We start from the raw sequence: 21,971 nt of genomic DNA, 5'->3' as shown, positions 1-21,971 counted from the left end.
AAAAAAATGTAATAAAATTTAGCATGTAATTAATTAGGTTGGAGCCACTTGAAGCCTGGGTAGAATATTTTTGGTCTGTTTATACCCTCTTCAATTAAAACACGCCTCCTGAATAAGGGAATTCTAACGTTTAATGATAAAATGGCGACAAATCTTATTATTCTTACACTTCAAATATAAATTCTAAATACATCTTTTTCGTAATATTATACCGTAAAGTATACTTATAATGTTCTAAAGATTTAAACTAATGACAATTTTTCGTATGTAAGCACCCTTAAACTTTTCTCTTCAATATTTTATCTCGTAAAATCTAGCCCTCATACAATTTACATTCATTTTTATCATAGATATCATAAGTGACTGACGAATCTACTCCTTATTGTTAAGTACATTAACGACTTTTTATGGTTGATTTTTATGTAATTATTATTAAAATTTTATTGCCTAAGTCACATTGCGAGTAATACATTTTTATTGCTTAAACTCCGTAATGGTTTTTACTTTTTATCAATAGAGGAATCCGTATTGACGTGCACAACATTGCACGCACATTTACTGTGATATCTTTCATCTTGTAAGCGAATCAAATATATTTTTTTACCGATAACTACATATATACATTAAATATTTTCAATAAAGTCCATTTTGCTTTGACAAGTTTCTTGAAATTTAAACATTTCTTCTTCTCGTTTATCAATCGACAATTTGTTATCACTACATAGTATAAAACTAAGTCGCTTTCTCTGTCCCTATATCCCTATGTATGCTTAAGTCGTTGGTCGGTCGGTCTATGGTATTTTTTTTTAATAGATAGATTGATTCGAGAAGAAGGTTTTTATGTATAATGCATGGACAATTTAGTAAAGAAACACTGATCATTTTAGAAGTTTCTACTGTGATAACATCATTGCACCCGTGCGAAGCTGTGGCGGGTCGCTAGTATTCCTATAAATCTGATGAGTTTGTATAAAAGTAATGGCCCATTCTTAATAAGACCAATTACAATATAAACATATTTTGTTTGCGTTAAATAGCTTATTTGTTGAGGATGGCTATGGGCTGTATAACTCCAAACTACGATCCATAGTAAACATAAATTAGTCTGGCTACCGGTACTGGCATTAAGTTTATGAGATAGATGTTTATGTACCATACATAATAGCGCATTTCGAATTTAACAAGGTTCAAATCAAGGGGCACTGATTGTGTTAAAAAGGTCATTGATATCAACAATGTAATCTATGAAGAAATAAAATCCAACAAAATCATCGATGTAATTTTATCTGATCTTCCCGACATTACGTTCAATCGATTTAATCTGCAATCGAATCATTACGTCACTGATAGCGATCGCGATCTACCTTTAGGTCATTAACCTCCCCATTATAATCTGATGGTTGGCAAAGATATAATGACATGATGTCAAAGGAATATAATCCTTATGGCGAAGGTCTTAAAACATTGATGAATGAATGAATGCCTTGTTAAATGCAAGCCCTTTTTAATTGATGTTATACATACTTCAATCCCTGTTTTACGCACTGTTGCTTCGATTATGCTGATTTGTGTAATGCCGTATTAAATCAACATATGAACTAGGTAACGAAAGGGTTGATTTTTAAATCGTTGGACACCAGTTTTTAGGGTTAATTATATTTAATTTTTTTATTAAGACAACATTTTACACTCATATCGTTTTTACGCGATTATCTGTACTTTTATTTATATCACGAAGGCATTTAAAAAAATGGCTGTTTAATAATAAAAATAAATTATTAATATTTCATATTTCAGTGTTATGAATTTAAGTACCTATTTACTCATTACAATTATTTTGAAACGAAGATTTTTGGCGTAAAAAAAAGCATTGCATTGTTTGCATTTATTTAAATTAATATTGGAAAAAAAAAATAATGAATCGTAATCCAACCTTAACATTAGAAATCCTCAAAACTTAAATTTCAATGTGTTAAAATCACGCACTTATTTCAAAGAGAATTGTATTATGTTAATGAGTATTGCGAATATTTAAAAAACTTGCGACAAAACCCTTGTAATCCTGGGGTTTTATTCTTTTTAATTCATCGCAATGCAGCGAAGCGACAATGAGGGTTACAGCCCCAATTGTTAATTCAAATCTCCAAATCTGAATGGGCGACCCTCGAAAATTTCGATTTGGTGGTCAGCGTAACTTGATACTTTATAGCGATCATCGGATTCAAGTAATGGTGCCACAAACGGCTGTTTAAAATCACACGCATTGGATTTAAAATAATTAGGGCATTCATACGCTTGCAGGATACGTTATTTGGGTGGGCGGAATTTGTTTTTTTTTTAAATTACAAAACTCAAAGAGACTCGGTAATATCGAATAATCTTAATTGTTATTTAACATAAAATGAAAATGTTTTAAATTACTTATAATATTACATTTAATAGAGTAACGTTTAGAATTGAAAAAGATATATATTTTTCATTTAAATTAATGAGATTGAACCTTTTGATGATGTAAGTGTAGATGGTCTCTTGACCGGTTTCGGTCACTGAGGCTCTACAGATTATCCGCCTGCTCTAGGCAGATATATATCTATATTATTACATTTATATATACTTTTTGTAGTATACGCTTGCATCATGCCTGATGGTAAGAACTGATATAGTGTCCAACGGAACGCCCTAGCCTATAAAATGCCTACTCACTCTTGCCTCAAGAATTGTAATCTAACATTACTGGGTAGACTTCACATAGGATATATGGCGGCACGTACTTTCTGAAACACGGGAATATAATACTGCATAATTCCAGACTCCTACTACTGACTACTATTAAGATTGTCAGGACCAATATAAAATGTATATATATATATATGTATATACATGTGGTTCCGACGGCGTATGACCAGAATCTTCGGTTGTATAAAATATCTAATAGGAAGAATAGCCAGTCAGATTATACTCTTATTTAACTTGTTAGTTAAAAACAATTAAATACTATTTATATTGTAAAGAAAAATAGAGCGTATTTGCAGTTTATGACATTGATGGATGATGATGGACCCTTTTCAACTCGGACTAACTAATGGAAGATGCAATATGAACTTTTGTATTTATGAAATATTGCCAATATTTATTGTTTAAAACTATGATAGACTAATATTATTATGGTAAATTGTTATTTATAGTTTATTTTTAACCGACTTCAAAAAAAGGAGGAGGTTCTCAATTCGTCGGGGCCTTTTTTTTTTTTTTTTTAGTTTTTGAAGTCGGTGCCAACAAAGTAAATAAATTCCTATATTGAAATCATTTAATTTGTATCGATAGTAAGGTTTGTCTAATGGTGTCATCTATACAATAAATAGATTTAGCTTTGTATGTATGTATTATGTACCTATATTAGCAATTTTGGCACCGACTTTGAGAGGTGATTAAAAAATCGTAAATTGGATATGGATGTAACTGATTATTTTTTTCTTTTTAGTTAATTTTTGAAGGCGGTTATTTTTTATTTATAAAAATTTATATATACTGAAAATTTTATATCGGTAATACAGCTTGTCTCGCACTCAGAGATAACGGAAATCATCTAGAGGATACCTGTCACTTCGTATCTGCCAATCATGAGCATGATAGATTAAGATATGTATCATTCTTTAAACTGTTACTTCCTTAAATACATCAAATATTAGTCTGGAAATAATAAATAAATTAAGGACGTAATTATACGTTTTAATCAATCAATACTAAACGTGTTAATAAACGGTTTATTTAAATTTAAAGCAAAACAGTTTTGACGGGATGGATTTGGAACAAATACAGCTAATACTTAGTTTACACGTGACTCGTCAGACCAGCAAGTTATCGAAGTTAACCGAAGGCTATAGGAAGGCTAGGCTTAAATCAGAGCATCACTTAATTTTACAAGTGAATTCATGCAAGTATATTGGGTTCAGCTACGAGTAACAGCACTGCTGGCTAAAGTGCTAACCGTTATCCTTAAAAAGAAAAAGGTCATACCGACCATGTATGTTACATACAAACGTTTCCCTTGTTTTACATTTTGTAAGTAGATATGTACTATACCGAAAATGTCAAACTAAAAAATCTGTTCAAATGAAAACATTGCATTGAATTGTTGGACTTAAGCCTCAGGTCACGGAAACTTGAAATTGAATAAAAAGTTTCTAATGTTTTTTTTTTAATTGAACTCTTGAAGTCCGGCTGTAGAGAGTAACCCAGTTCCGTTCCTCCAATTAATCACGTCCCACGACTAGTGCGACTGTCTGGGGATATAGACAAGATTAATAATCGAACGATACATTGATGCAGCGAATTTGATTCGATAATCGATATTCTAGATACATCAAATCTATTTTGAGATCACTATATATGTACCCTAAATAAGCATCCCATTAATCTAAGGTTCAAGCTATGACTCATGCATACAGTTACACACTTATCATGCTGATCACAGATAACCACATAAATTTGCATTTTTTAATTTTAAGATTTTATTAATAATTTATCTATTCTTATTATTTAATATTATAAATGCGAAAGTAACTCTGTATTTCTCTGTTTTATGCCTAATACCAAACGAATAATCTCTTAAATGCAAATAGAGCTGGGACATAACTAGTTGAATTTAAAATACAGGTCATCAGTTTACCGCCAAACACCAATACTCACTATTGTTGTGTTCCAGCTTAAAAGTGAGTGAGCTGGTGTAACCACAGGCACAAGGGGCATAACGTCTTAGTTACCATGATTGGTAGAGCATTGGTGATATTATATTTTTTACAAATATTGGCCAATTTGTTCGTTTTATATCATAAAAAAACTGAGCTTGCTACACATAATTTATCTCACGCTCGGTAATGAAAAGAAACCTTGTAAGGAAAACCTACATGTCTTGGATGATATTTTGCCACAACATCCACAATCTTACAACGACTTGACCAGCAGAGGAAAGGAGGCACAAAATCATTACGGTCTACTTTACTTCCTTACAAAAAAACGAGTGTCTGTGGGTAGTTTTCTTAGTTCTTGGACCAATAGGCTCTTATGAAATTTTTCATGAACATTCTTTTGTTTTATCAAAGCAGTGGCATAGTCTTTTGTATTGGACATTACATGATAAATATTTTTGATTAATCTGATATTCATAATAAAATTTTTATTCGTCTAAAAAGACGAATATAAAGGAAATCTACCTGTTCAAATTAATTCGTATAAACTATATTTAGTTTACTTAATTACATCAGATTAAGCTGAGTTTTACTGTGTGGGTTGTATTTAATTTTTTTTTAATTGTATCATGTTCTCATTCCAGAAAGGCAAATGTTCGTGACCATACAGGGATAATTTTTTTTTTTTTTTGTATTACGTTTAAACGTTTAATCGACGTCACATTGATAAATGTCTGTCATTATTGATGTGTCGGTTAAAAAATAAAACAAAGTTAACGACCTTAAAGGGAATGTGTCTCATTTGAACTGCACAATCGTATACAATAGGATTAAAAGAGCTATTGTGAGGAACGTGTCTGACTTAATACAATCCATTCTAGCTTCACAAAGAGTACCTCTTTGTATAAAATATCTGTCTGAAAGATGAAATTTTAAAGGTCGCGGTGGAATTCATTGTCACATCTCTTACCAAAGGACAGTAAATGAACTTTTTTTTTTAATTTCGTCTAGAAATTACTTTTGTGGAAGTTGACGGGATGAAAATACTTTTTTTTATACTGTATACTTTTTTAATAACGAATAGTACAATAACTGAGTGATTATTTAACTTTAAAATTTTATTGCATGACATTTTAAATTCAATTGAATCAAAGAATAATATTATATTAATTTTGGGTATAAATTCTGTTTTTTTTTATTTTTTCATAAATTCTTCATCAGTATATTAAATGATATTTCGTGTACCAAATATTAAAATCACATTTGTATGTTCATAAGGGAAAGTATTCCCGATTAAAAAGAGTTTTGTTCTTTGGAACTTAATATTAATGACTAAATACTAATCTTTTTGTCAACGCATATCAAGTCAATAAATAATTTGAATTTTAATAATCGAAGTTATAAAAATATAATTATATCCATTTAAATAAATTCCTTTAAATTAGCGGTCAACAGAGGTGTATTATGAATTGCTTAACGTAATTAAGCGACACCTAAAATATATACATAATACATGGAAACCCAATTTAAGGATAACCTTTTTAATGAATAATAGAATGTCTAAAAATACATAGGTCTATTGAAATAAACACGAACTGACGATTTTAGAAGTGACAAGTGACTATCTAGACGACCTGATGAACTCCATAACAGTCACTTTTTTATAGCCGGATTTCCGAATACACATTAAATATGCATTACATTAATTATAAAGCGACAAAATCATTGATAAGGGTAATAGATCGAAACGATAAATAGATAGATAGTGAACACAAGTTTTTAAATTGATTCCATAATTAAAAATAAATATAGTAAAATGAAAAAAAAATCATTTTTTTTAAATGTGTATTCGAAAAATGAAAAATGTTTCGAATGAAACTTGCACTTCTTGCATTGTATAAGATTTATTTAAAAAGGTCATTGACATCAACTTAAAAAAAAAGGGTTGCGATCGTTCCGTTGTTTCGGAGCTTTTATTCTCTTTGTGAATATTGTTACGCACTTGTAATTCTTCACCTTGCTCTGAACTACATCTTGCTTGAAGTTATACAAGGGGATATAAAAAAAAATAACATTTGCTATTGGTTAAAGTTTTACAAAAATATTGAAATACACTTATTTAAAAAAATACCTACATAATATCAATCTTTCAATCATTTTTAATACATGTAAAATGAAAAGACAATTACAAATTTCATTTAATTAAAATTCTCATCAATTTTTAAATTTATTCCAGATTATAGGTATAAAGTTTAAAACTGCTACGTCGATTTGTTTCTATTGGAATAAAATGCGCACAGAGCTTCCAACTAATCGCTTAAAAATGACTTTCAGTTGCAGTTTTTTCCGCATACATTATAGTTTGCTTTTTAAACTATATTTTTTATAAAATAAAACGGTTACAAAAAAGTTTTTATATCATATAGTGAAAATAAAACGCCCTGTACGTTCAATAAAAATATGTAAAGTTAAGATCTCATATTAACATCAAATACTTTCATTTTATTAACTTAACTGTGTGAATAACAGCATCCCTTTGTGGTCTATTGTTGTTTTGTGGGAACATTTCCACTGGGTCATGTATACTAATATCCTATTGTTGAAGGGTATAACACTAACTTGATCTTCTTGATTTGTGAAGGGAGTGGTCAGTTTAAGATGCATTCTTTTCTTTTCTATAGAACACAAACAAAACTTTTGTTCTTTATTATAATAGTTTTGTGAACTTAAAACAAATGTGTGTGAATTAATTGTAACGTTCATATGTAAGATCGATTTATAGTTTACATCAAATAGATTTTATATTTAAATATGAGCTGGCTGTGAACAAAAACCGTCTTCACCGCGCGCCAATTTTTTTATGTTCTACGTTCCCGCGCTTTCCGCTACGTGTGTCACTCGAGATGACAGATACATAAATACACAGATAATATATATATTCATATGCAATATAAGTCCAATACTAATTATTATAATGTTAATACAGATCTGTGTTCACTACATCAATGTTTATACCATGGGCGAACTCAAAGTTTAATTAATTTATTCAATTTATTAAAAAAAAAAAAATTGATTCCCGTTCTCATAGAAAACTTGTTTCACCAAAAAGGCTGTCTGTGAAAGATAACTTTTGTGCATTTTATATAAGTTTGTCTGTTGCTGCTGAAATAAAAAATTCTGATCTCATATATTGTGTTTTTACATATTTTTTGATAATTTTTCTTTATGCAATAGATATTCGGACTACCAAATGGGCTATCTGATGGTAACTGGTCACCACCGCCTTTGGGCAAAGGCACTGTAAGAAATATTATCCTTTCCTATTCCTTACCTATTCCTTACATCGTCATTGTGCACCAACCTTGTAGTATTTACATTGGCTCACTCATCTTCCAAGCAGTAACACAATAGTACTGCTGTTTGGCTATAGACTATCTTATAACTGGGTGGTACAGACGAGCTTGCCCAAAGCAAAACCACCAATAATTTAACAATAAAACAAATTTCCTCGTACATGCGGATTTAAAGGCACATCAACATCTTTACTGTAGAAACATTATTACTAACGTCCTAACTTAAAAGCGTTATTTATCGGATACCCAATTGAACACACTCATCTTATTTTAGGCATATTTGATTTCACATTTGAAAGACATCCTGTGCATCTTATGACTAAAAACCTTCTAAACGATATCAATAGATTAATACAAACCGCAATTTTATCCATGTGTGTGTTAGGCACCCTATGTCATTATCTGTACCCTTGACAATGTGTTCGTATACTTATATGATGACCGGTGAAGTAGTTAAGAAGTTCAAGCTAATTTTCTTATTTATAATATTAGTAAGGTTGCCGCTAAATGTATAATTTGTAATAAACTATGTAGATTTCAATTAGATTGCATTTCCACTAAGCTCGAGTCCGGACGATAATTTCAAATTACGAGGAGCGATTGCATTGGAGCCACTCCACTCCTTTGATATCTTGAGCTTAAATTGTATTATGTAAGATAGAATATTGTAATTTCACTTTTTATTGCTCAATATTTGTGAAAGAACATCACTCTTTGAACTATATCTATTATATAAAATAGCTCAGACGAATACCATCCAGATTAGTAGATTAATCCTGAATCATTTGGCTCTTCAAGGAACTACTGGTATGCAACTAGGTCAATGACCTTTAGTTAACAAAATACCACAAAGCTTAGAAACCATATATGTATAAGGTATGCATATAGATATTTACTTTTTTCTTATATATTAATATTTATTTAAGAAAATACTAAAATAAACAAAAATAAAAATTTAACGTCTCTTCCGTAAAAGTAGTAGTTAGTTTCAGTTCGAAAAGGCCGTATGTACTTTCCCATAAACGATAAAGTGAAAAACTTTATATTTCAATTATTCGTTTTAAAATTTTATTAAGTGTGATGTGTGTATAATTTTTATACATGTACATTGTACATATATATATTACACATAGTAAGTTAAACATCTTATTTTACAAATTGTTGTGCCCCTTCCCACATATTTCATAATCAGTCCCTTACCTAAAGATTGCCTGGAAGAGATCGCCGCTTTAGTGATAAGGCCGCCTGTTGCATCTCACAACCTCAGTAAATCTTCGAGTATATCTCGTTTTATTTTTATTGTGCAATAAAAAAAAATAATAAAATAATTATTTTTATAGAGGCTAGTTATGAAGAAAGTTACTTCTAAAAGATTTAATTTAAATAACTACAAGTAATATAAGAACATAGTAGTTATACATTGAAATATGTTTTATGTTGGATTTTTATCTTTACATAAGATCTTTTAGAATAACAGTAATGCTATGTCGCTCACTGGACCATAAACTATATCTATGCAAATATCGCGTCGGTCTGTAATGTTACTTCGTTTCTATTCGAAAGATAAAGTAAAAAAAATATACTTTCCCATCTTTAATACATATAAGTACCAGTGAATGCTCTCGAGTACTCCTGCGTTAGTTTCTATGCATTATAATTTCTTTATTGTTTCTCAATTTATCATATGCACTCTGCATTTAAATGTATAAATTATCTTAAAATTACGTTTAAGTTACCTGAAGTTTTTTTTTTTTGTTTCCAACACATTTTTATTAGGAATAATGTGGTATTTTAATTGAAACTATTTATATGTATTGTACACATATATTATTTTTACTTATACGTATGTTTCAATTTTAACTTGTAATTCTGTTTGCCTATTTATTTGGAACCTTTCGTTGTATGAGCTCTTTCAAAAGTATAGTATATTAAATATAGTACATTTTGTAACATGATTTTTTTGCAATCAAATCTTAATTATATTATAATTACAAATGTTTGGGTGGATGAATGTATGTTGCACATTCACGCCAAAACGGCTGAACTGTTTTGAATGAAATTTGACACAATAATAGATTGTAGTCTAGATATACCACATAGGTATATCATTATTTTTTATCACGTAAAATGTACCAACACCTGCACAAAAACCGCGAAGCCGCCAGCTGAAATAATATATTATAACGTTTTTTTTTAAACCTTAAGATAGCTGTTCTTTTACGACTTAATATTACAATCAATATCACGTTAAATCAATGACATACCGTTTAAAAATATACACACACTTTTTTATTATGTAGGGTGTTAATTTTTTTTTTAAATATTATTGCATGTAACGTATGCAATTGCCTTAAAATTCCTCATAGCTGATTGCCGGTTAGCCTTACGAATAGCCTACCTGACCAGCGGTCGTTTTGTTAATAGGTTTCCTGCAGGCTGCGCAGTCTAACATTTACTGTCTTCCTAGTGTTTTGGACGTTTTACCACTATATAATTATTGCGTATTGGCTTATTCTCTTATGAGAGGTCGTGCGCAAAATTATTTTGCTTCAGGCAGCTTTGAAATTACGCTCTATTGGTTAATAATATACCTTCTAAATGTATAATGAGTTATTTACGAATTATATTAAAATATTACTGCAATATTTATGTTTAGGTGTGGTAGATAAACACTCATTTGTCTCTCTCTGTTTACTTTGATTTATCATTCGAAAGAAGAAGACAAAGCATTAGTTATTTAACGTTAAATAAAATTATAAGTAAGGCTGTTACTTTTTCATCTTTAACTTTGAGATAAAAAATGTATATCAAATCAATCTAATTCCATACGATATATTCGTTCTTTAAAGTCAAGTGTATAACAATCTATACATATAATAAAATTGGAGTGTCTCATTGTAATGTTAAAATAGCCCTTTTTTACTCAATGCATATGTATGTATACATGGTACATATACCAAAATAACATTTTTAAAATTTTTGTGTTTGTTTGTTCCGGCTAATCTCTGAAACGGCTGGACTGATTTTGACGGGACTTTCACAGCTTATAAAATAAGAAGTATCTAGAATATATTTTTTGTTAAGTTCAAACGCGTACAAGGTCGCGGGCACAGCTAGTGTGAAAAAATTTTCGAGGGATCATTACGAATTTCATGCAATTGTAAGTCGGATTGGTCGCAAAAGAAATAGCTTCTCTAATTTAAATTTTGCCGTAACACGTTTTGCTGATAAAATTGATGATGAATGCATTCGAAGTCGGTCAGGTCAACACGATCGCGCTCTCATCGGAATCGCGGAATATAACGAGATTTGAAACGAGATTACGATTACAATTGAGCATCAGACGGTGGCACCTCGCAGAGACCGCTATGCTAATGTGACGCATTGTCCACATTGCAAATGAGATATTAGATTATTTTCAATCAAGTTCGTCGCGAACGTGTTTTAATAATTTATTTTAAAATGATATATTAATGCAAGGTTCTCACAACTAATACACGAAAGTCTTACATTGTTAATATTATAAGTAAAAACTCCTTGCACATTTTAGAATGTTTTTTTTTTTTTAACATTGACATTATGCAATAATGGTCACTATTTCTTTTTGTTTCAGGTAAGCTTATGGTGCGATTTGACAGTCTGTTTTGTTTTTTTTATCGGTTACTAAATAGAAAAGGTAAGCAAATATTAATATTTAATTTTATTTAAACACGCCAAATTGAATTCGTTACCAGACGAGTGACAGCTTAAATTAAATTTGATCTTCAATTTAACCCAGATCAGTAAACTAATTTACAACAAACTCGGGCTTAACGCGCTATCACAAGTTAAAATCAGGACGACATAACACCTACATTTTGTAAAACTACGTTTTCATTTCATCATTAATGTATAATTTTAATTATTATTATTTTTTCAATTTAAAAAAAATCTATAACATTTAATTAAAAAAAAAAAAATTAAGGTTAATATTATGTTCGACAATTATCCTGCAGGAACGTTAGATACATGTATGTACTTTATCTCATACACAGTGAATACCGGGTCTAAAGGTCCCAGGCACAGCAAACAAACCTCGTGGGTAATTTTAGAATGTTTGAAGTCCCATGTTGAGTTAATTACAGGTCAAACTGGGTTATGACCCTTTTCAAGTTTGTGAAGAATGGCTTAAGTGTATTTAATATAACGCAGTTAGCAATTTGTCAGGTCATTGTACTTTAATTGCACAGAAATCTCTTTGATATCACTGTAATTTGATAGAGTTTGTTTTAAAGGAATACTTTCTTACAATGTAAGTTAAATGACCCACGAGAAACATCGTGAGGAAACCTGCATGTGATTAATTCCAACGAAATTCTGTCACATTTGTATCCATTAAACCGCATTGGAGCAGCATGGTGGAAATACGCTCCAAATCTTCAACAAGGAGGTATAAGCCCAGCTGTGGGAAAAATACAGGCTGTTAATGTTAATGTTGACTCACGGGATGAATAATGACGTCACGAATAATTTTATAACGATATCATAGTATAAGTCATTTGCATATTCCATTTAAAGTTTTGTACCATCGTAATATTTTGATTCACGCTCGCTTTTGAATAGTACTTTGTTGACTTCCTGTTGCTATCAGGAATAGCAATACCACGTGCTTGTTTCAATCGGGATCGACACGTGCTCAGCTTACAACATTATCAACGTATGCCTTATGCGAATGCAATCAGAACTACCTACCGAATAGGGCTATGTGCTTAGAAAAAAACTATACAACAAAACTCTGTGATTCCCCTTATAATTAACTTGCACTTAATAGGTAACAATTAGAACAGTATGCATAAGATGCATACGTGAATTATTGTGTACAGATAGACAGACAAGTAAATTAATGTTTTTTTTGTGGTGGTTTTTATGAGTTCGTATGTTTACAATCGACACACATCATTAATTCTACTTCTGGGAATCTTTTGCATTTTTGTATTCCAATGAGTGAGTCAATATAATCACTCGCACAGTGGTCGAGGAGACTTTTATGCTATTTACAACAGTTTTGGTCTAGTTGTCAGAATTCCTTCCTTTGGTTTAGTCTTGGATAAATTTAATCGACATATTTACAATTTATCAAAAATAATAAAATTAATATCAATTTAAACGTTAACTGTTTCATGCATTTGTCCTAATTAGCTCCATGAAAAACAAAACGGTTTAAATCCCAACCGCACCCTTATTCAAGTGTACAGGTGCTCGCGAACCAGCACACTGACCCCGATTCCCGAATTCAACGCCACGGGACGTCCAAGCCCCATTGTCGGTAATCTTTCCATCTCTACCAAATTAGGAAGCTGAGAAATCTCGATAAGAGAACACGAGTTACGTCTGTTTTTTAAATCGCATATGGTGTAAGGCAAATCAATTTCGAATTTCGAACGTTATATAAACTTTTTGGACTACACAAAACAGAAATTGGTTCGTACAAATTTTCTATCAAAAATAAATTATAACTTTATAATACGTCTGTTTTTACATTCACGAGTTCATAATTTGTTTACAATTCGATATTTAAATCTAAAAAAGGAACGTTAATTGTGTTCGTTTAAAACTTAGTAAATTACGTTCGAAAACAATAATGAATTCTTAGACAAGTGAAACTAAGGAAAACCTATCTTTTAGCATGCAAAATGAAAGTACAATTTATGCCTGGCTGTTGGTACTGAGGGACGTCTCCAGGTAGATTATCGGGGAACATTAGTATGCGTCGCGAAACTGAGTGAAGAGGCGTGTAGCATCAATAAGATACAGTGACTAACATACGACTAATGATGCCCCGGTGAACTGTTGGAATACATTACACCATACACCTAAGACAGAAGTAACGGCAAAGAACCCTTTGTTAAGACTTGGCTTGGCTTAACTTTACTTTTAAATCATTACATAGTATAAAATAAAGTCGCTTACCGCTGTCTGTCCCTATATATGCTAAGATTTGGAGAGGAAGATTTTTGTATATAATTCATAGGAAATATATTAATGAAACACTGATAATTTTGGAAGTTTTTATGTGATGTCGTAAATAAACACTTAGTAATATTTAGTATCAGTATTGCACCCGTGCGAAGCCGGGGCGGGTCGCTAGTTTAAATATAAAAATCTCACAAATACATCACACAGACATAATCGTATTTTAAAACGTTTCCTTATACGTTAAAGATTATAATGATCGTTAATGAATTGCTTAAATATGTATATTTAACAATAAAAAAGATACAGTACCGAGTTGCAATTTCATTTCAATATTCTTAATCATTTTTGTTTCTTAATTTTAACACGTCATGCACGGTTAACGTGATGTGATTAATTGTAGTGCTTATTTACATAGGAATTTATCGCACCCTCTTACCCTATTTCGTTTATTTGTTAATTGTATGATGGATGCGTGCCTACCCCATGATCGCTGCATCTCCGGCGCAAGCGCAGCGAACAACCGTCCGGTTACGACTCGCGGCCAATCAGCGTAGTGGAAGCTTCACTCAAAATTTAGTTGTTGTTCGTCTGCTCATCGGTGTGGTTGTGTCGCTCGTGCAATTCATTTTCTTTTTTCGAGTATCGGACTTTGTAAAGTTTAAAATAATATTTTAACGAATTCGTGAAATATGGGCATGTATGTGATAATGTGCTTCTATTATTTTATGATTCTAAAATATTGATGGATTTTGTTAAGCCCTTTACATTTTTGTGGCCGGATTGTTTACTATGGTGATCGTCAGCGTTTTTAACAGGTCAGTGAGAAATTTTAATTGATTGACTCGGATTGAAAACATAAGTTTGATTTGCATGGTTTTTGTGCTTGATGTTTGTACGTATTTAAACTTGTATGGAGACATTATTTTATTAAAAATTATCTACTTATTCATGACTCATTAAAACATTTTTTTATTCATAAATTATTTACTTTAATCTTTACTTTAGTTCACGAATATTCTTTTTGTTACGTTTGACTAACTCGGTAATATCAAAGTTATGTACGAGCCCACATAACTGATAGGAACAACGTTTACAAATTTATGTACTATCGCCTAATTATGAATTCATTTATTTAGTTACGTTGTATAAATTACGACGATATCGACAGTCACTACCCACTATTTTGTAAATCGATTGTACTAAATACTGTTTGTAATAAATATATAACAATTTCGTATATAACTTTCTTTATTCTTGGATTATTTGATTTATTTGTTATTACTATTATATTTCTATAATTATATTATTATTGGGATGTTAGATAATTAGTGTTTATTTTGTAATCTCATGTCAATTAAAACCGAAAAATGTTGTTTGAAATAATGTCATTGCTTATAATAATAATGTGTATTAAAAAAAACACTCAAGTCCCTTAACGTTTAAGAAAAAAAAAACAAACAAACCTAATGTGTCAAGCGGGAAGTTTCTAATTATACTTAACATCTGTCATCGTAGTGCCATAATGTCCCCCACAGTTGGAGCTATTCATTGACAAATGTCATTAAGGTGTCATTACTATTACTGATTGAAATGTAATTATTGAACATTATGTAATCGTTTTCATATATAACATGTATTTATAAACGTAAATACTTCTTTATTCATAAGTTCATGTAGATCGGAAAGACATTTGCAAGTCTATTTACTTAATCACTTAAGTCTTTTCTTATCTGTGGGTTGTAAAGAGATTTAGAAAAGTTAATAGCTATTACATTTTATGAAACTTATTCTCGATTATGAAACTAGTTCAATTTAAAAAAAGAAAGATTAGAATTAGTGAAAATGTTTTTAGTGCTAATTACCTAACATTACTTTTACTTAAAACACATTATATAATGTATCTAATATAATATTATATTAAAATAAATATTATTATTTTCAATTTTTTATGAAATATTCTCACGCCCGTTGTTTGCATATAAAACAGGAAACAGTTATTACCTTTCCCTCTTATTCTCAAGCGTCACAAATGTTATACGATTTGTTACGGTAGCTCACTAACCAACATTTCACGAATCACCTGTCAATACTTTCCTGATATGCATCCGTCACCTTCTTCCGTTGCTATTGGCATATTGCCGTCACAGTCTAACACGCTATGCCGTGTTCAATTTGTGCCTTTTTTATCCTTTTTTTTTGCAAGCTACCTCTTCCTCTTCGCTGAAATAATTCACAAATGAATAAATCATTATCCAATTGTGTACTAACAATTTTAAGACCTATGCATATGGTTTTAGAGTTTTAATTTCCTTGAATATGGTATTGATGTTTCGGTGCGTTTCCGACTACGCACGCGAAATGGAAACTGATCTTTGAATATGCATGTGCACGCATGACATCGCCCAGCTGCACACTTCCATGCATAACGTTGTTCCTCTCGTAGTCATAACCAAGTGCTCGATTATTGACTGCTGTCTTATGTCATAGATAGCCATTAGTGCGGTCGTGTCAGCGTTTCAAGCATGATTGATTATATTACTCCCGAAACCAATTAATTAATACATCCAGTCAGCATCATATTTCAATTTTAAAATGACTCATATTAACGTACTTCTCCTTATCGCATTACACGAATTAAACCCAATTAAAGATCAATAATTTTATGGGCAAGTGACCGATTAAAGTTATGACGAATAATGACATCTGCTGGACAGAATAATAATAATTTCATTGATAATATAAAATAGCAATGATTCTCGCGTACGGGAAGTAGGTACAATTTCTACAATAACATTGTTAAATGTTTAAATTGGAGTAATTAGAACTATCTCACACCGAAAACATGAATCAAGTGAAACATTAGCATGCTATGATGAAGCTATTAACCTTAAAACGGATTAGACATTATTCCCATAGCTTTTTACCGACCTTGATTCTACGACGTATGTTAATTAGAAAAATATACGAGAAATGCATGAGAATCATAACTATAGAATAAATCAGATAAGATCACTCTCGACTGTAAGACATGCTTTATTAATAGAAATAATAATTAACAAGGATATGATATGTTTCTAGACAGATTTATAGCAGTTGTGGGCGCCATGTATATAACAATCTATATAGAAGTTCTAACTATTGAAATACTATCACAACAATGAATTCTTTGTATTGTTATGACGATACATTTGATTTTAATTAATTAATAATACGTATTTGTTTCTAGTATTGTTTTAATGGATAAGTTGGTTTTATACAATTAATAATATTTTATTAGAAGTACGAGTCTTGTTTTGTTCTGATTCAGATCAATGTTTGATAGATGGCATAATTATACATACTATAATTATAAATTGAAAAGTGATCTGTTACCTTTCTTCTTATTTAAGTAATTTATTTTGATGAAATTTATGTAGGTTAAAAATATTTATGTAATTCCATATGTACCTGAATAGTCAAAAGTACTTGATACAATGTATTATTTTAAAAGAATATATCCTTTAGATATTTAGTCTTAGATTACGATATGAATATATCCATTCTTAAGAGTGGGACGTCTGTCCGCAATGAATCAGTGTCCTCGCCCACGGACATATTTACAAATCTAGTGTCCAGAGAACATGTCTTTCATTGCATTATCACCTTTATTGTTCATTAATAAGGTTTAAGATAACTGCAACGAGTAAAAGGATTAGGTCAAAGAACGTTCGTAAGTTAAAATAAATTGTATTGTACTATTCGCTCCAATTGTTTTTTTTTTATGTTTAAGAGTTATTTGCCGTCAATTTGACGTCATTTACACGTAGAAAGCCAATACAGGAAAGTACAAATGAGCCTATGATTCACGAATCATAGGCACATTTGTATCTAATTCGCTTTCACTGCGTTCGTTACATCAAACAATAATAATATCACGTTCAACATTATCCTAACAATGACGTTCGTTCAAAGATATATTTAACACGTTCCTACAAATTGACACCTACTTCAATAATCTTTATTTAAAAATAATGACGACATTATTATTATTAAAATTAAACGAAACGTATATCAAGCACTTATAATTTGAACGACCAATCTTAAAAGTTCAATTGAGTAGAATGGTGCTCAAGTGGAAAAGTGTAAAAAAAAATAACTTCGAATTATTTGAGAAGGGTAAGAACACTTTACGAGTACGTGTGAACGCATCCATAAATCGACGTCGTTTAAATAGTTAAACCGAGTTCCTAGAGAAATCTAACCACAAAGGAATTAATGTGACTACCACAAAATTTATATAATTCAACGGAATCATTAGATATTTACAACTATTACATGGAATTAGAAAATTTAAAATTAATGTTCTTATTTTCAATGATACTGATGAAACTTGTAAATAATAAACAACGCACTTTACTTTTGAACAATCGAGCAATAAAGTTGTTTAAGCGATAAAATATAATTAATTTAAAATGAAGAATTTACAAGATAGTCATAAATAATTAGCGCTATTAAGTGATTGTAATGGAAAGTAGTTTCCACCTCACGCTATCTGATAGAAATTTATAGTCTGGGAATTAATCTTAAAATGAAATAGAGTTATGTATGACTGTCCTTGTGCTGGCATTTAATTAACTGCAGACATAAACGTTTTCATGATGCTCGGCTCAGAAGAATAGAGGGAAACTTTGAGACAACTTCTCTATTTATACGTGTTGCTATTGTTCATATAATTCCAACTCATAATGAAAAAGAATTAAAATTATTAAAATACCGTTCGAATATTTTTTGGGTCTAGTTCCTCGGTTTATGAGACGCAATTGTGAAGATCAAGTCCATGATACTTGGTATTATACTATGTGTTTTTTTATGTCGTTACTTTTACTTTTCTAAATGATATACTCGCGTTGCTTTTAATCTGTGCACTCATGCTTCACATGTAATTTACTTTTAATTAGTAACACATTTCACACTTTTTAACAATATTCATTAATCTTATAAATTTATTTCGTTTTAAATTCATGTGTTTCAGTTTATTTTTGCGTTAATAATGATATCATTTTCTGCACAATTTATTTGCCACCGATTATTTATGATCGTCAAATGTTATAATCAATAATAACCATTAATCTGACAGATCTTGTTGCGGAAATATAGAGAGAAGCGAATAGGATGAATACGCAAAAATGCCCCCGGTTTATTTCGATAGGAAATTGGACTAACAATGACGCGTCGTATATGCCTATTGTGTTTGCCATCTGTCATTGAGGGTTTCAATCACTCCTGTACTTGATAATACTAGGCTAGCTTCGCATACGCTGCGCGCCAATTGTACAAGATTCGCTGTATTATTAGAAACACGAACCAATAAATAGTGTTCGGCACACGCGCTTGCATCGAAAGTAATATAGCTATTATTGAACTCTCCGTTTTTTTCAATACCCCACAATCGGATAAATTTATTTATTAGTCTAGCAGTAAAATCGTTGTAAGGGGCACGATTTACGACTTAGTTTATTTCGTTGTAGAGATCTATGATGTCTGTCAGTGTACCCTTTGTTGGTAGCTCGTTAAATTTTAGGTTGTCGAACGATTTAATTACTCATACTGTATTTATAAAAAAATATTTTATTGTAATATCAATCTACTTTTTGTCTTTAGTTCACGAAGTTTCTACCGCATTTCATATTGTTGTATCAAGCCTATTGTCTGTTTGTTGATAAAGTTCGTTAGCGGGATGGAGTATATTGCTATTGCTTTCTGTTAAAGGTGACATAAAGTTATAGTCACAAAAAGAAACAAAAAATACTCTTCAAATTCGGATAGTAGTTCCTGAGATTAACGCGTTTGAGATAAATAACCTCTCAGGTGTGTTTCATACAAATGTTATGTGTATAATTTATCGTCCAATAACTTTGTCATAACCTTGAATTACCAAAGGAGTACTAACCTCTCCTTAACAATTATAATTAGTTTTTTTAAGACATTTTGTTTCCGTTTTAATATCAATAATAGCTTAATTGCACATCCTTGAGAATGTTGAAATCTATTTTAAGTCAGTGCTTGTTAAAATTATTTTTTACTATCTAGCAAAAAATGATTAACAAAAATATTTATTTAACAGGGAAATAATAATGGATTGAACTCCTCTAGTCTCTAATGAAACCGGTAATATTATACAAAGCATAATATGTTTATTACACATATTTATAAAGGGGATTTATTGATTCGGATGATTTCATTGTTATACGAATTATGAATATTTTATGGCTTATCCAACTATTTCACATTGAATGCGGTCATTGTTGGAGAGCAAAGCGGTTCCCCATTCCGTTCATTCCGACTGAATAACTGTCCCCGTAACCTCTGACTATGAACGAATGACAGTAGGACGCAAATTGACCGTTAATAAACCATAACCAAAGCCTATCACAAATCGTCTATCTTAATTTCCATTGATAAAGATATCAATACTTTCATTTCACATTTGCCGGCCATTGTTATAATAATTGCAGATTACATTTCACAGTCTGAAGTAAGATCATATCAAATAGAAAGTGGTCGATCTTCGCATCGTAATAATGTATTTCTATCTGAATTAATTTTATAATTGCGTTATAAGTTTCTGATGTCAAGCGATTTACCATTATTCACATTTAATGTATTTCAGAAAGAACATTTATTAAGTGTTCACGTTTATTGTTAAAACGACCGTGACTCGGTAATATGGTTTAAATTTAACGACGTTTATTTATAAGTTTGTAGATTTTCACTCGATTATCGCTTTGGTGGTAAAGATAAGTGACTTTTATCTTTATGATATTGTTTTACCAACCGTAATTTAGGCGATTGATATTTTCGTTACATATATATTCTGCTTACGGTACCGGTTTTTAACGGTATTATAATCGGATTGTCATGATTTGGTGCAAAAAAACTCGTGGTTATATTCGATTCAAGTTAATCGGAAATAATCGAATTTGTGTGCGTTTGCAGCGGTTCATAATATAATCTTAACGCTTCCGTTTAACAATTTTTCTAAATGAATTATAACGGTTGTTTATTTCAAAGTAGATCAAGCATTGAGAATTATTTATTGAAAACATTTTATTTGTTAGTATAAAATTACTTTGTTATTTCTTTAACTATATTTTTCTCACTTATTTAAGATTATATAATTGATTATTAATATAAAGCATAAATAAATATAACTGTGAAGTAAAATTAATGCTGATGTAATCATATTATTCATTACATATTTTCACTAATTAGTATTCAAATAAACTTGTATATTATACATACTAATTGCCGAGTTGATTTAGTATTTTATTAGGCTGCTAGTCCGGAGGTGCAGGGTTCAATTTCGGAACAGTTGGTCAAAAAAATGTAATCGACTACACACAACACAAGTCTAAGTCATTGACAAAATCAGCCAGAAAAGCATAATCATATCAAAGAATATATTTAATAAGTATAAAATGTTGAAAGTAATCCTAATGTTAATTTAAGACTACACAGACTAAAGACTGTCCATCCTTCTTCGTCCTAAGATAAAAAGTACTAGACACACTAACATCAGCATTACAAAGGAATTTCTAGTAATTGAAGATTCGTATAAACTTTCCAGCGTTCGTAGCAAGAATTACTTGAATTCAAGACATTTTATTTGCGGTGTTTTTAAAGTCGATTTTCAATTAACTTTCTTTCGCTTTACACAACCCATTTTGTTCAATTGGATGTCGATTGTGTAAACGTTATCTTATCACAACGGAAAGGTCAGCGCGAATAGATTCAAACTTCCTAACAACAAAATTAGTGTTTGAAAACGAAACGAATATTATCACTAACCTTTGGAGTGATATTTTTAGTTAAGTGCAGACTGTTTTTATGTTTAGCTGATAAGACAATAGTTATGGTTGAAATCAACAATTGGAAATGAACTCTGTTTAAATACTTAATTATTTATTATACTTGCAAGTTTCGCTCCGCCTTTGTT

At 30.7% G+C, this 21,971-nt stretch overlaps 1 protein-coding gene across 3 annotated transcripts in view; it reads left to right on the top strand.

Moving 5' to 3' along the window:
* The window catches only part of LOC124536666 (rap1 GTPase-activating protein 1), a 278,996-nt gene that overhangs the window by 118,751 nt on the left and 138,274 nt on the right, over positions 1-21,971 (top strand). For 2 of the 3 annotated variants that reach the window (XM_047113220.1, XM_047113216.1), the window contains exon 1: positions 14,579-14,811. The exons of the other annotated variant lie outside the window; for it this stretch is intronic. In XM_047113220.1, coding sequence (XP_046969176.1) covers positions 14,786-14,811 — 26 coding nt within the window. In that variant the 5' untranslated portion in view covers positions 14,579-14,785. Of the gene's footprint in view, positions 1-14,578; positions 14,812-21,971 lie in introns of those variants that run through there. 3 annotated transcript variants of the gene reach the window in all.

The sequence above is a fragment of the Vanessa cardui genome, chromosome 17, assembly GCF_905220365.1.
Source record: "Vanessa cardui chromosome 17, ilVanCard2.1, whole genome shotgun sequence".
In the NCBI taxonomy this organism is placed as follows: domain Eukaryota; kingdom Metazoa; phylum Arthropoda; class Insecta; order Lepidoptera; family Nymphalidae; genus Vanessa; species Vanessa cardui.
This window is presented reverse-complemented; position numbering and strand designations above follow the sequence as displayed.